This window comes from Euleptes europaea, chromosome 4 (assembly GCF_029931775.1).
Source record: "Euleptes europaea isolate rEulEur1 chromosome 4, rEulEur1.hap1, whole genome shotgun sequence".
In the NCBI taxonomy this organism is placed as follows: Eukaryota; Metazoa; Chordata; class Lepidosauria; order Squamata; family Sphaerodactylidae; genus Euleptes; species Euleptes europaea.
The window spans coordinates 50214566-50229178 of NC_079315.1; the positions used below are offsets into that span (position 1 = coordinate 50214566).

Consider the following 14613-nt stretch of genomic DNA (forward strand, 5'->3'; position numbering starts at 1 on the left):
TAATATGCCCCAAGAGTACATGATTAAAACAGTAGTTGGCATATATGTTGACTTGCAGATTATTTGAAAGGAACAATTCCTACCAGTCACCCTCACCTTCTAACTTGGAAAAAAAATTATCAGGGGGCTAAAGGGGAGTGTTGGATATGTGGTGCTGATAATGCAAATTTTATACATGGTGGGAATGCAGCAGAGTGGTAGAATACTGGAATAAGATTGCTATGGTGATCGCTCAAGATATAAGGAAAGAGTTACCATGATCCCCTAAGGTTTTCTTGCTGAATTGTGTGGATTTCCTTCCAAATGAAGTCAATGAATTTGTGCTGAATGCAGTGACGTTGGCAAGGTTAACACTTGCCCAAAACTGGAAGAAAAATATTATCCTGAAGGAGGAATGGCTGGAAAAGCTGACAGAGTTACACAGCCAAAAGTACAAAAAGTTTGAAAAATGGAAATAAAATTTTGTCCAGAATGTGCGGTTAGTTTGAGCTTGTATATTTTGATGTCAATGTATTTAGTAATTTGTGTTTTACATCCTTGTTTTTATTTGGTTTGTTTTAATAAAGTATTTTTAAAAATCAAGGAACGATTCCTTATATTGTACATGGCCCTAAGTTATTAAACTGGCTCAGTACACAGATAGTAGTGCTAAAATGCTAGGGTTTAATGCTGGTAATTATCTTGATTTCCATCAGACTATGGCAACTCTTTTTTTGCACAGTAACCCTGACTCATTCTTATTTTGGTGGGGCTGTGGCTCAGTGGTGAAGCATCTGTTTTGCATGTAGAAGGTTCGAAGTTCAGTCTCCAGCAGCCCCAGTTGGAAAGAATCAGGTAACAGGTGATGTAAAAGCCCCTATCTGAGACCCCAGAGAGCTGCTGTCAGTCGGAATAGACAGTACTGACCTAGGTAGACCAGTGTCTTCACACAGTAGCTGAGTACAGTTCAGGTATCTTTATTGGCATAACAACCATTTCGTTAAATACAGTAAAGTAGCTGAGTACATGTTTCACTATAAGCATGTACAACCTGCATATATATGTGAACATCTGTTTGTAAGGAAGATGTGTTCACTTTACAAATGTAACTATGGACCAGAACCAAATGCAGGGTTTAAAACACAAATTCATTAGTACATGCATTGAATGTAACGTGAGAATTAATACATGCATTGGAAAAATCAAGTGTACACTGTACACTGTAGACTAGGGGCTTCCAACCTTTTTGAGCTTGTGGGAATTTTTGGAATTCTGGCACAGCATGGTGGGTACAGCAACAAAATGGCTGCCACATAGGGTTGCCAACCTCCAGGGACTAGCTGGAGATCTCCTGCTATTACAACTAATCTCCAGCCGATAGAGATCAGTTCACCTGGAGAAAATGGCTGCTTTAGAAATTGGAGTCTATGGCATTGAAGTCCCTCCCCTCCACAAACCCCTCCCTCCTCAGGCTCCGCCCCAAAAACCTCCCGCTGGTGGCAAAGAGGGACTTGCCAACCCTACTGCCACAAAATGGCTGCCACAGAAGGTGAAGACAGCCACAAAATCCTTGCCATAGCTTAACTTCAGTAACACAGTGTAGATCCTTGTGTTGTGATGGCAGCTGCTGCCAAAGCAAACTTAAAAAAAATCTGCACAAATCTTCAGTAGCCAGTCAGAAACCTTGCTGGGCAAAATCCCTACTTGGTCCCACTCACTTCCTAAAACACTTGGTGGGCACCAGAAAAGGTGTCGGTGGGCACCATGCCACCCACGGGCACCACGTCCAGCACCCCTGCTGTAGACAGATTGTATGTGCGTACACTATAACTTTTAAACAGGGCTATTATAAAGCACCTTTATGTGTGTACTGATATTAATATCCAGGGCCTGTTTACAATGCCAGTGCAATTTGGTAGGCTGAGTAAAAACTGGTCTTTGTACCTCATTCTCAGTAGTTATTTGTTAGCACACCAACTCAGTAAATTAAGATTCTGTAGTCTGGTGTTTCACATTTTGAAATGGCTGTCAGCTCAGGATGCTAAGAATAACCATTAAATATGCAACAAATTCCTTTTATTGTGAAACATAACCCTTTTTTAAAAAAGCAAAAAGCATTCATGTAGACAGTCATCCCAGTCCAGAGCCTTGTGTGTAAACTCATTCATTTTCAAAAGAGTAATGTACCACCTGTGCAAAGGAGTGCAAATAAGAACATAAGGCCCTGCTGGATCAGACCAAGGTCCATCAAGTCCAGCAGTCTGCTCACACAGGGGCCAACCAGGGACCTCCAGGAAGCCCAAAAACAAGACAACTGCACAGCACCATCCTGCCTGTGTTCCAAAGCACCCAGTACAAACAAATACCTATCCTGTGGGAAGATTTCTGTGATCAATCACTGATAAATTTTACAAATCCTATTCAGTTGCTCCAAACAAACTTTAGGTTTATCAACCACTGTGTTGTTCAGCTTAACAGTAATAGTAGAATAGCCATTGCTCCTGAAAAAAAATTGGACTCTGTGAATATTTGCTATTTTCTATCCCACGAAGCCAAATCCAGCCCACATCCCACTCGCACCTTGATAGATACCCTGTTTTTGCTGCTTGTACTGAAGAAACAAGAGAGGTTTAAAGCATCTGGTGGGCCATTATAGGTTGCTGGTAGATTGTGTTCAGCTCAGTGGGCAACAAATTTTGTAGGTATGCCTTGGAGGAAATGTGGGATTCAAATGTGGTAAATTATAATCATTATGCACAGAAATAAGATACAGTCAGATAGCAGACAAGCAGAAATGCCATGATTTCAGGTTTTATTAAAATATGGTATATATTACATAAAGGTAAAAGGTTAGGATTGCCAACCTCCAGGTGGTAGCTGGATATCTCCCGCTATTACAACTGATCTCCAGGTGACAGAGATCTGTTCACCTGGAGAAAACGGCCACTTTGGATGGTGGGTTCTATGACATTATACCATGCTGATGTCCCTCCCCAAACCCTGCCCTCCCCAGACTCCACCCCCCAAATCTCCAGGTATTTCCCAACCCAGAGCTGGCACCCCTATCCCTTGTGCAAGCATCGGGTCAATACTGACCCATGGGGTGACGTCATATCATGACGTTTACTAGGCGAACTATGTTTTACGGGTTGGTTTGCCATTGCCTTCCCCAGTTGTCTACACTTCACCCCCAACAAGCTGGGAACTTATTTTACCGACCTTGAAGGATGGAAGGCTGAGTCAACCTTGAGCTAGCTACCTGAAACCGACTTCCGTTGAGATCAAACTCAAGTCGTGAGCAGAGCTTTGACTGTTGTACTGTAGCTTACCACTCTGTACCATGGGGCACCTTATATATAACATACACCCACACAAATTCAGCTACTTTTATTTCACAATGTAATTTGTTCAGATGAGGTGATCTTGAATTCTCTGTCGGTACAGTAGCTAAGAATAATTACATTTAGTGTCTATTAATTGTACTTTTTTCATGTAGTTTAGGGCCAAATAACATGTTAAAAGAAATACAGTTCTGCTGGCAAAAATGGCAGCTGCCTGCCTCAATTCCCCCTTTGTCCTTTATGACAGCTGTCCTGATGCCAAGATGTTTTCCCTGTCCTTGTTCCATATCGATAGCTGTAGCTGGAAATGGGTGTGGAAATGCAGAATACATGCAGTTGGGACAGTTGTATAAGACATTAGAAGGAGAGAAGTGACTTGGCTGCCAATTTGGTGGCAGCCACACCATTAATGTATGTACAATGTCTACTACAGTCCTAGGGTCTCATTTGGGAAGATAGTTCATGAGGAATGTTACATGCCTTTCAGCGGGATAGACTATAAGTCATAGAATAATCTCATGTATGCCTTTTTATGTTTCCTTTTTTCAGAGAAGCCCAGCGTTTTGTGGACAAATTTGAAGGGGCTCTTGGCAAAGGCAAAGGCAAACAGTTTTATGCATATAAAGTGATGATGATGAAAGTAAGGCTCATTTTTCATTGTTTCTATTTAATGGCAATGACTTTTAGTTTATACTCCTTTAAGCAGTAGCTCATTCCCCTTTTTCAGAAGATGTCTTCTAGCATGAATGGTTTCATTATAATTTGGGTTGCATTGAGTTGTTTTTAAACAAACCTTGTAAGTTTCCAGTGCAGGATATTTCTTTCAATGTGTGTATTGTTTAGATTTTACATTAAACCTTTGTTGCTCGTGTTTGCATTCTCATCCTGTAATTACAATAATGCCTAGTAAGAAATAAAACAAGAACAAGAAACAAACAAAATATGAAGTTCTGAGCATTCAGATATTAGCACAGTTAATATATGATATACCATTTTAGGAAGATTTACAACAGAAATAAATATAAATAGAGAATATATGTAAACATCAAAAACATATACAAGTTTCTGATTGGGGAAAATACTGCATATCTCTTTGCTGGGATAAATATTCTATTTTGGATGAAGGAGAGAAGCACAGAAACCCTACACTTTCCTATTATTTCAAAACCATCTACAGTGTGTATAGATTAATATTTTATGAACACAAGAGTTTGCCATACTAAATACAGTATTTATTCAACAGTTTTTCACTTTCTCTTATCTAGTTTTCATAGTATATGTGCTTTTTTCTCTTTCAGAAATGGGTGAAATTTCAGCGTGACTTTGACAATTTTAAAACAGCTTGCATACCCTGGGAAATGAAAATCAAAGAAATTGAAAGTAAGAGTTTTACAAAACCAATATGATTACTTGGTATGTCTGAATTCATACATTGGCCAAGTGTTTCCTGAGCACAAGTAGAGGGGACAAACAGCTCTTGGTGTTAGAGTTGCCAGCCTCCAGGTGATTCCCTGGAATTACAACTAATCTCCAGACTGTGCTGACTAGCTGCCAATGCTCAGGTCTCTACTTACAGTGTCTCTAAGATACTGCTCCAGGTGGTTGGCAACAGCAGGGAGAGGGTAAAGCAGCATCCAAAGAACAAGTCCACTAGTCAAAGCCAGAGATTAGAGTCCAGTACTTGCCAAATCAGAGTTGCAGTTCATAGTCCAGGTAGCCAGTCCAAGGTCAAGGGTCACGGAGAGTCAGAGGGCCAAACAGCCAGTTCAAGGTCTAAAGTCAGATTTGTTCAGGCATGCGCCACAGCCAGTTGCTCAGGTATGCACTACATTGCTTCCTCAATCCTGGGCTGTTCAGCTGAGGCTTTTCTGGTATCTGGCTTCTCTGTCAGTCCTCCTCCTGTGAGGACTCACTGTTCTGCTGCTGTTCCAACACACGCTAGTAGGCTTCCAGCCAGGCACTATGTCTTTTAGCCACCAGTGCCTTTCTCTGCTGCTGCCTCCACCTGTCAGCCTTTGCTGCCTTAGTTGCTTGAGGGCTCACAGCTGGGCCACTGGGTCCAGGCTCTGAGCAGGACGGGGTTGGTTCTGCCATGACTTCTGACTGCAAGTCCTGTGCCTGGAGAGTCACCAGCTTCAGGGCTGTCAGCCTCCTCGCAAGGCTGTGCCGAGTCAGGCCCCACTTCAGGCTGTGGGGTCAGAGGCAGCTCCCTTGGGGCTGAATTCTCCTGGTAGAGTTACTCCTCTTGGGAGGACCCATTCTCCAGGGACTGCCCCATGGTACAGACTCTAGGTCAGTTCCCCTAAACCAAATGGCTGCTTTTAAGGGAGGACTCTATAGCATCACATCCCTGTGAGCCTCCTCCCCTTCTCAAACATCGCACTTTCCAGTTTCTGTCTCCTAATCTCCAGGAATTTCCCAACCCAGACTTGGCAGCCCTACTTGTTGTTTCCCTCCCACACACACATCCACACATTCAGCCAAATATGCAAGAAAGTTCCACTGTATAAATGGGGCCTTGTTAATACATTCTCCGTTGCAGAAAGGAGCTTTTGCATGTAGACAGTTGCTGCAAAATTTAGGCAGATTACACACATGATGGGGAGCAGGGCCAATGAATCCTTTTTCCTTTGTGCCTAATTGATGGATGTGCCAATGAATAATAATTTCATGAATAATAATCTCTGGGTTCCAAGAAAAAGTTCACAATGTACCCCCCCCCCACTATTTAAATATTGCTGTGCAATGCAATGAGTCAGGCAATGGCGAACCACCTCTGCTTCTCACTTGCCTTGAAAACCCTATGGGGTCGCCATAAGTTTGCACTTTACACACGTACATACAATGCAATGTTAGTTACCAAAATAATATCTTCAGAAAAAAAAATCTTCATATCTACTAGATGTTAAGTTTAACACATGATCTCCGCAAGGACTTTCAGCCACAGGGCTCTGATTCAGATCAGTCCTATGGCATGGAGAACAAGAGACTTCAACCTTTCCCCGTTCCATTTTTCAACCTGATGCACCCTGGGGGTGTTATTTGCCCCATGTGGGGCGGCACATGCAGCCCACAGTGCACATGCAGCCCCCACGCAGCAAATACTGTCCCCCCAGAAGTGTTGTGGGTCCGGAAAACAGCATGGGAAGAGGCTGCCTCCCCCGCAACATGGTCCTAATTCAAATTGTGCCTCTGCAGAGCTTCAGACTTGTGTTCCCACAGGGAATTTGCAGCTGCCTTCTGGCTGCAAATCTTTGTGGTGGTTGTATGTTAAGTGTAACATCTAGTTTGGACCCCAAACAGCAAATGGTGCAGAAGCCAGTATGGTATAGTAAGGGCAGTTAAGTTTTGATGTGTGAAACTCCAGATCAAATTGTTGCTCAGCCATGATACTCAGGGGGTTACCACACTTTGTATTCCCAGTGATGCATTAAGAGTTTGAAAATGTTATAAAAAAATACTGTTTGCACTTTCTATGTATTCCCACCGATGTATTAAGAGTTTGAAAATGTTATAAAAAATACTGTTCGCACTTTGTGTGGCTCCTTTAGCTGTGAAGACATCTTCCAACCATTTATAAGCCGTGGTATCCAAAAACCCTTTTAAAGCGATGTTTTTTATAACATTTTGAAACTCTTCATACATCACTGGGAATACAAAGTGTGGTAACCCCCATCGTGAAGTAACTTGGAAAGTGGTTGAACCTAAGGGTTGCCAGGTCAAGCCTGGCAACCAGCAGGAGGGTTGGGGTGGGGACATGGTGGAGAGCGGCGGTGTGATGATGTGAATTCTGGGGAAAACCTACAAGTGATGGTGCACAGCTCTAAGAATCACTGGAAATGCTAAAGAGTAAAACCATAGAGTTTCTGGGGATTCCTAAACTGGCAATGCTGCCAGTTCAAAAAAATTTCCCCTTGCCACTACTTGGAACAGTAGCAGGCAATGGGAGCTCGAACCGAACAAACAGCTGAATTTCCCCCGATTCGGGGGTTTTCAGTTCGGATGGAACCGAACTAAAAAAAAGGCAGGAAAACGACAAGCCAAATTCGGTGAGTTCAGCAGGTTTGGTGTTCCCCGAACCTGCCTTTTCCTGCCTTTAAAGACCCCCCCACACCGGATTTCAAGGGACTCCCAGGAAACCGTGTGTGCGTGTGGGGGGGTCTTTAAACTGCTCTGTGCTGCGCGGAGCAGTTTAAACTCCCCCGCCCGCTTTCCCGGGAGTCCCAGGAAGGGGGGCAGTGGGTCTTTAAACTGCTCCACACTGCCTGGGCAGGCAGCGCGGAGCAGTTTAAACCCCCCGCCCGCTTTCCCAGGAGTCCCTGGAAGGGGGCGGGGGGGGCTTTGAACCAAATTTGTTCGGGAATGCCGAATTTCCCGCCGAATTTGGCATTGCCGAACAGGGGGGGTTGGAATTCGGCCAAACCGGACCCAAATCGGGCCAAGTTCGGCCAAATCCGAACCGGACTGAATTTTTTTTTTCAACAGCCCTACCCTGCGTTTTTAGCAGCTCCTACCTTGCTTCTTATGGGCTGGATGGGAAGGGACCAGGGACCACCTGCCATTTCCTCCAAGGGAACTTATTTCTGTAGTCTGGATATCAGTTGTAATTCTAGGGAAACGCTGGACCCCACTTGGAAGTTGCAACAGGATGAGGAGTTTTCTGCCCATAAGGTCAGATATTTGGTGTGACTGGGTATGCATAATCCCGTCTATTGAGGTCTCATTATCAGTAACATGATAAACCCACTCATGAAAACCCACCAGCAGTTGAGCAGCATGGCTATAAAAATATATTGACTCTCTCATTTGGGCTGGCAAAACCATGACATGGAAAGAGCTACAGTGAATCTTACCTCCAGGGTCTAACATAAGGAGAAAGAAAAGATTTAAGGCCCCATGTTAGTATTATTCCTAAGGGCTATGTCTCTATTACTGAATCTGTGTATAAACTGCAATGTAAAAATCCTATTTACAGTCTAACAAAAATTTTATTCCCACAGAAGCTCTCATGGATGAGAGCTGACTTCTTCAGATGTAATAAGTGGACCCTCACTATGCTGTCATTTTATGTAAGAGGTATGAATAAAACAAACAGCATGGCCAGGGTCTATGAAATACAAAAAACACTGGACGAAATATCATTATGGAAAATTCAAAAATAATCAAGTTAAATACAGAGACTAGTCACTAGGTGTGCTAAGTTACTTAATACCTGCCGTGTGTCTCAGGTAATGCAAAGATATATTGAAGTGAGATAAGAATCCCAAGTCCCAATTTAAACCTGAGGGGGAGATAAACACAGAGGGTATATCTAGTGTTGCCAGGTACAGCTGCGATGTGTGTGTACGCGTGTGTGTGTGAGGCCATCAGTGATGGCATGACTACACTTCCAGGAAAACCATAGAGCTTTTTGTGATTCCTAGAGAGGAATGATGTCAGTTCTGGATTTCCTCTGGAAGTGATATCAGCCCTCCCTAAGAATTTCCAACAATGTTGATTTTCTAGCAATTCCTAGAGAGGAATGATGTCTCTTTTCCTGGAAGTGAAATCATGCCATCATTGATGGCCATTTTAAAAAATGTTGTCTTTCTCTCTCCAGCTGCTGGAGTGCTGGTGGGCAAGGCCTGCTGGGGGCAGGACATCTCCCACCCCCACCAGGCATGTGGCAACCCTAGGTAATAACCAACAGTTAATGTTATTATACTGCAAAAGTATGACATGAGAAAACTGAACTAGTTGCTATGAAGAGCCAGCCAAAATGAATTGGAATAGGAAAGTGAAAGTGCTCTTGCTAAGAGAATGAATACCCAGAACTTCCTAATATGGTAAGCCAGGAAGGCCAATATACTTACTACCTTAATGATTCATTCATTGCATCTGAAAAAGTTGGCTCTAACCAACAAACGCTTATGTTGAAATAAAAGTGTGTTAGTATTTAAGGTGCACTGCTGTTGAAATTTGCTGGAATGGGCTAAAACAGCTACCCTCTGGACATATATACAGCTTCCCCAGAGTGCAGGAGAAATGAGAGTGGGCACTGTCTTTCCACCTCCCCATTCCTCCCCACAGCAAGGGGGCGAAGCAAGCAGGTACCCTCTTCCCACCTCCCTGTAGTGTGTGGGATGGCGGAGGCGGCTTAGGCATCATAGCCTAGGGGGCCCAAAATAGTGGGGACAGCCCTGCTCTCAGGGACCATGCCACTGCTTCTCACCACTGGATGCAAATCAAATAATTTATATCATAATGGTTTAAATGAAAGGGCATCTCAGTATGGTACAGAGAAGGTATTACTCTAAAGATCAGAAGAATTTGGGTTTAATAAAACAGCCTATATTTTTGACCCACCTTTACAAATGCTATGGTTTTACACTGATCAGAGTAGCATTCTACAACATTTATTATCAGCAATTAATGAGGAAATCACTCATTTGTAGTCTGTTAGGAATAAACATTCTGGATTGATTTTATTCCACTTTCTAAGTTCAGATAAAAGAAAGAATGATTCACATGCCAATTTTATCTCTTTTATTCATATTTAATAGGTCACTTTGGCTCTTCAGTTGCCTCCTATTTCATATTTTTGCGATGGATGTATGGAATAAACATGGTTCTTTTTGGACTGACCTTTGGTCTTATTATGGTGCCTGAGGTAAGGATGACTCAGTAGAGATACCCAGCCCATTTTCGTCATTTCTCTGATTTAAATGTCAAAGATGAGCCTGGAGTGCTAAAGTGTACAGTAAGAACTGTAGTCCTAAGTTAAACTTTCACTGTGAAGAAGACCAGCATCAAGCCATAGCTGAAAAACTCAAAGGGAGGACAAAGGACTCTCTCTTTATGCTGCAGCCCCCTACATTGCATCCTACACTGTTCGTGAGAGTCGCCCATCCTCAGAAGTAGCTGTGAAAGGAACACAGAAGCTTCCCTGCAAAAGGACAAAGATCTCTTCTACAAACTCTGCTCCTTTCGTAGATCTTAGAATCCAAGCCATATATTTGAATAACAGAGATTTCAGTGAGGCAATGTGATGATCAGTCTTTTTATTGAGTGTCAAAGGTAATGTTTCACATGCAAATTACTGAACATTACCTTTCAATGTAAGTGTTAGCAGAAGCAGTGACAGGAAAGTAATGTTTAAAAATCATCAGGAAGCTCACTTACTGCAATATTTCTGGATCCCATGGATAAAACTACCAAAAAGAGGAATGGCTTAAAGCATGGGTGTCAAACATATGGCCCAAAGGCCGGATCAGGCCCCTTGAGGTCTCTTATCCGGCCCGCGAGGCAGCAGAGGCAGCCCCCCCCACTCCTGATCTGGGCTGGCCGGATATCCCACTGCGGGCTCACCAGCTGAGGCAGCCACCGTCCTCAATTCCAATGTGTCAGTGATGAAAGACTGTTAAATAAATATTTATTTTAATTAAATATTGTTTATTAAAATAAATATTAAAAATTAAAGATTATTTTAAGCATGTTCATATTTTAAGTAAAAAATAAAGTTAAAAATAATATAATTGCTTCGCCTGTGTCTTCTCTGGTACCTGGCATTACATTTTATGGTACACATGGCCCAGTCTGACAAAGTGACATTTATGTCATATCCGGCCCTTGTAACAAATGACTTGGACACCCCTGGCTTTAAGCAATTTTAATATGAACTAAAACATCTTATACAGAAGGCTCTAAGCCTTCTTCTAGGTCAAGTAATTTTAGGGCAAGTTAAAAAAAATCAAAAACCTTTAATGGCATAAAAAGAGCATGTTAAGATAGTACAATACTTATCAAGTTCAATATAATACAATAGTAGAGTTCCACTATAAGCACCAAAGAACACAAACAATTGGCATAACTATTACTTGTCAATACTAAAATCAATAGCTAAAATTTTTGCTAAATATTCGGCAACTGGGGCAAGTTCACAAATGACCAGTTCCTTAACACTAAAATATATGGGAATGTCTATAAATTGCAAATTCTATCATTCAGTTTATCACAGTGTTTCATGCTGGTCCTTTGTTTGTTGGGAATGTGATTAAAATGTGAATGCTTCTCCCTCTGTTTGAATGTAGGCACTGATGGGGAAGCCCTATGGCAGCTTACCAAGAAAAACTGTGCCAAGAGCTGAAGAAGCAACTGCAATGAACTTTGCTACTTTGTACGACTTCAGTGTAAGTATGCAATTCACAAGCACTGTGTGGACAGCTGTGTCATTTTTTTTTTAACTGGGTGGACTTTTGGATTTTGCTTCTCAACAATTTGTTGTTCATGTTCCCTAATTTGATATATGGCATTTAAGCAGGTAAAAAAGGATATAAATACAAATCATAATTTATTTAATGTTGGGTCAAGGGGCACAATTTGACACCAAAAACTGCAGGGCTTTCCAATATCATGAATAAATATCTTTATGCTAACTTGACACCAGAGCTTCTGACATATAAAATTAATTAAAAGTGAGCAAGTGAAAGCTGCATAATCAATGACTGATGGTGTATCTGAAAAATGCTCTCGAGTTTATGAGTTTATATGCCATAAACATAAGCTCCGGGGCCCCAATGCTGAGTCTGCTCAGGCCCATTTCAGGAAGTACAAAAACACAGCAGGTAGCTTAATTTCAGTAAAGGTGCCTTACAGGGTTTACTTGGCCCTCTGTGGTTGTCTGAAATAACAAGCCTGCAACCTGACAATGGCAAGAGAGCTAAGAAAAATAAAACAGGAGATTCAGGAATTGAACTCTTGTGTTTTCATGCATTTTACTTTTCCTATTCCAGAGTATTGTTTACGTTGGCAGCTAGAGTGAGATTTTAGAGTCTGCTATTTTCTCATGTGTGTTCAGTTACCATGAGTACTTTGTCCATTAGTAAAAAAGTGGTGGGAGTGGTTTCCGGTGGGACATGTGCTATCACAATTCCCTTATCTTCCACAATAAATAACTTGCTGCCCTTACTGCGAAGCAGCTTGCAAACCAACAGGCTGATCGTTGCCAAAGACCTGACCATGCAGGTGCCTTCCTAGGTGACACTGTGGCTCCTAGGTGGGAAGTAACTGCACCCAGTCCTTGCTATTGTCCTGGGTGGTAGGAAAAAAGGGGGGCACCGTCTTCTCTTGTAGCCAGGACATATGTCCAGTGGATATGTTACATCTGCTGGGAAGTCAGAAGCTTAGGCAAGCAACAGTGGTTATCAGACCCTGAACTCATGTGGGAGGGCAATGCAAGGACTGCTGGTACTTGTCCTAGGCCTGGGGGCAGACCAAAGAGAGACCCTAACCTGCTCTGTGAAAAGAACAAGCATACCAGGACCACTATTTTCTACTAGCAGTGTATGTGGGGACCAGATGAGGGGGTAAGTAAAAGATATGCTGATTCCATACAGTAACAAATTCTTCTCATGATGCTTGCATACGTCCTGCCTCTGATGGCATGTACAAATTCACCCAAAGATGAGCCTTTATCAACCACCCTATCCTTAGAAAGTGAATATCCGCTACAGAAAATCTGAAGCTGACTCTCTTGATTTTAGTAAAGTTGACAACAAATACTGTATCGCATGTAGAACTGGTTGGGTCAAAGGGATTGGTGTAGTAACAAGAAGAACAAGATATAAGCAGAGACTGAAAAGCTGGAAGATCTTTTTAAAGTGGAGGGTTAAAAGCATTAGCTGAGCATCGGACTGGGAAGGAGGGGAAGTGCTCTGCGCTGCCTTGGCAGGCAGCGCACAGCAGTTTAAAGACCCACTGCCCGGGCGGTGGGTCTTTAAAGTGATCTGCGCTGCCTGCCCAGGCAGCGCAAAGCATTTCCCCCCCCTCAGCTGTTGGGCGGGTCCCCACCCAACAGCTGAGATTTGGACCGGGAGGGGGGGAAGTGCTCTGCGCTGCCTGCCCAGGCAGCGCAAAGCACTTCCTCCCCCAGCTCAGCTGTTGGGCGGGGACCCAGCTGAGCATCGGACCGGGAAGGGGGGAAGTGCTAAACCCCCACCGCCCCCCTTCCCGGGACTCCCGGGACTCTTCGGCTGAATTGATTCGGGAATTCGGCCAAATTCCCTGGATCCGAATTGGGGGAGTTCGGACTTCGGCATTTCCCAGATCAAAACGGGCTGAATTTTGCCGAATCTGAATTTTTCTGAATTTTTTTTTCAACAGCCCTACCACTGGGCATGGCCCAATTGAGAACTGGCTGGCCTGATGTGGCCGCTGCCATTGCCCTGGTTTCGGCTGCCCTGCTGCTTGTGGCCGTCCCTATTTTCATGTCATAGTGTGATGCGGGAAAACACAGGAGGTTGTCGGAGTATCTTAAGGGGACTTCGGAGATCTCCAGACACCCCTGGAGCACCCAGGGTGGGCTTGGCAAGTAGTAGGTGGGTGCAGAAACCTCCGGATCCCAGGCTCTCTTGGGAGCCACAGGGATTTCCAGCCCGAATCTCATCCGGCATATATTCCCTGCATCCTGGCCCTTCAATTTTTTGTGATTCTAAGAAATATCTGGAAGTTGGTGAGGTGCTTTATTTGTTTGTTTGTTTGGATTTCTAACCCACCTTCTTTTTTAAAAAAATTTTTATTGAATTTTTATAGGGTACAAAAAAGAAGAAGGAAGGGGAAAAAAGGGAAAATAAAATAAAATAATATCAACATATGATCCATGTCCTGGGCAACCTCCGCCCCCTATCTTACCCCTAATAATACATTGAGCCTTATTATGCTAATGATGATTACACTACTTGATTTAACCTCTCATTCAAATTATATTACAAGCTTATCCATATCTTTATGTCTCTGCTTCGACCTCCCACCTTGTTCTTCTTATCTAACCATAGGTTTATTTGTCCTTAAAAGCTATATCACTATAAAACTATAGTCTTCTTATACTTCTTATACATTCCTCTATTTGTTATGCTCTATAATTCCCCATCCACCTAAACAAATCATGGTCATTACACTTTAATACTGCCTCTGTCACTTCTATCTAACATTTCAGCAGATTATATATATATATATATACACATACACACACACACACACACACACATATAATTCATCACACATATCTGTCATAGAAGGGCTGCCATCTTTGTTTGTAATCCTGTCGTCTTTCTTTGAAGCAAGTTCAATAATCTTGACATAGATGCATATTCATGCATTTTTGTAATCCACTCAGTTAGTTCAGGTACTTTCTGTCTTTCCAGTTCGTTGCAAACAAAATTCTCGCTGCTGTCATTGCATATTCTTTATGCTTAAGTTGTATCTGGGTTGGAGTCATCCCGAGCAAAAAGTACTTAGCTTCTAATTCAAAGTTCAT

The 14613-nt window shown here is 42.7% G+C and overlaps 1 protein-coding gene across 1 annotated transcript in view; it reads left to right on the plus strand.

Annotated features, from left to right (window-relative positions):
- Positions 1 to 14613, plus strand: part of TMC1 (transmembrane channel like 1) — a 62137-nt gene that overhangs the window by 4597 nt on the left and 42927 nt on the right. Inside the window, exons 2-5 of the mRNA XM_056848981.1 lie at positions 3870 to 3960; positions 4619 to 4700; positions 9863 to 9969; positions 11390 to 11488. Coding sequence (XP_056704959.1) covers positions 3870 to 3960; positions 4619 to 4700; positions 9863 to 9969; positions 11390 to 11488 — 379 coding nt within the window. The remainder of the gene's footprint in view (positions 1 to 3869; positions 3961 to 4618; positions 4701 to 9862; positions 9970 to 11389; positions 11489 to 14613) is intronic.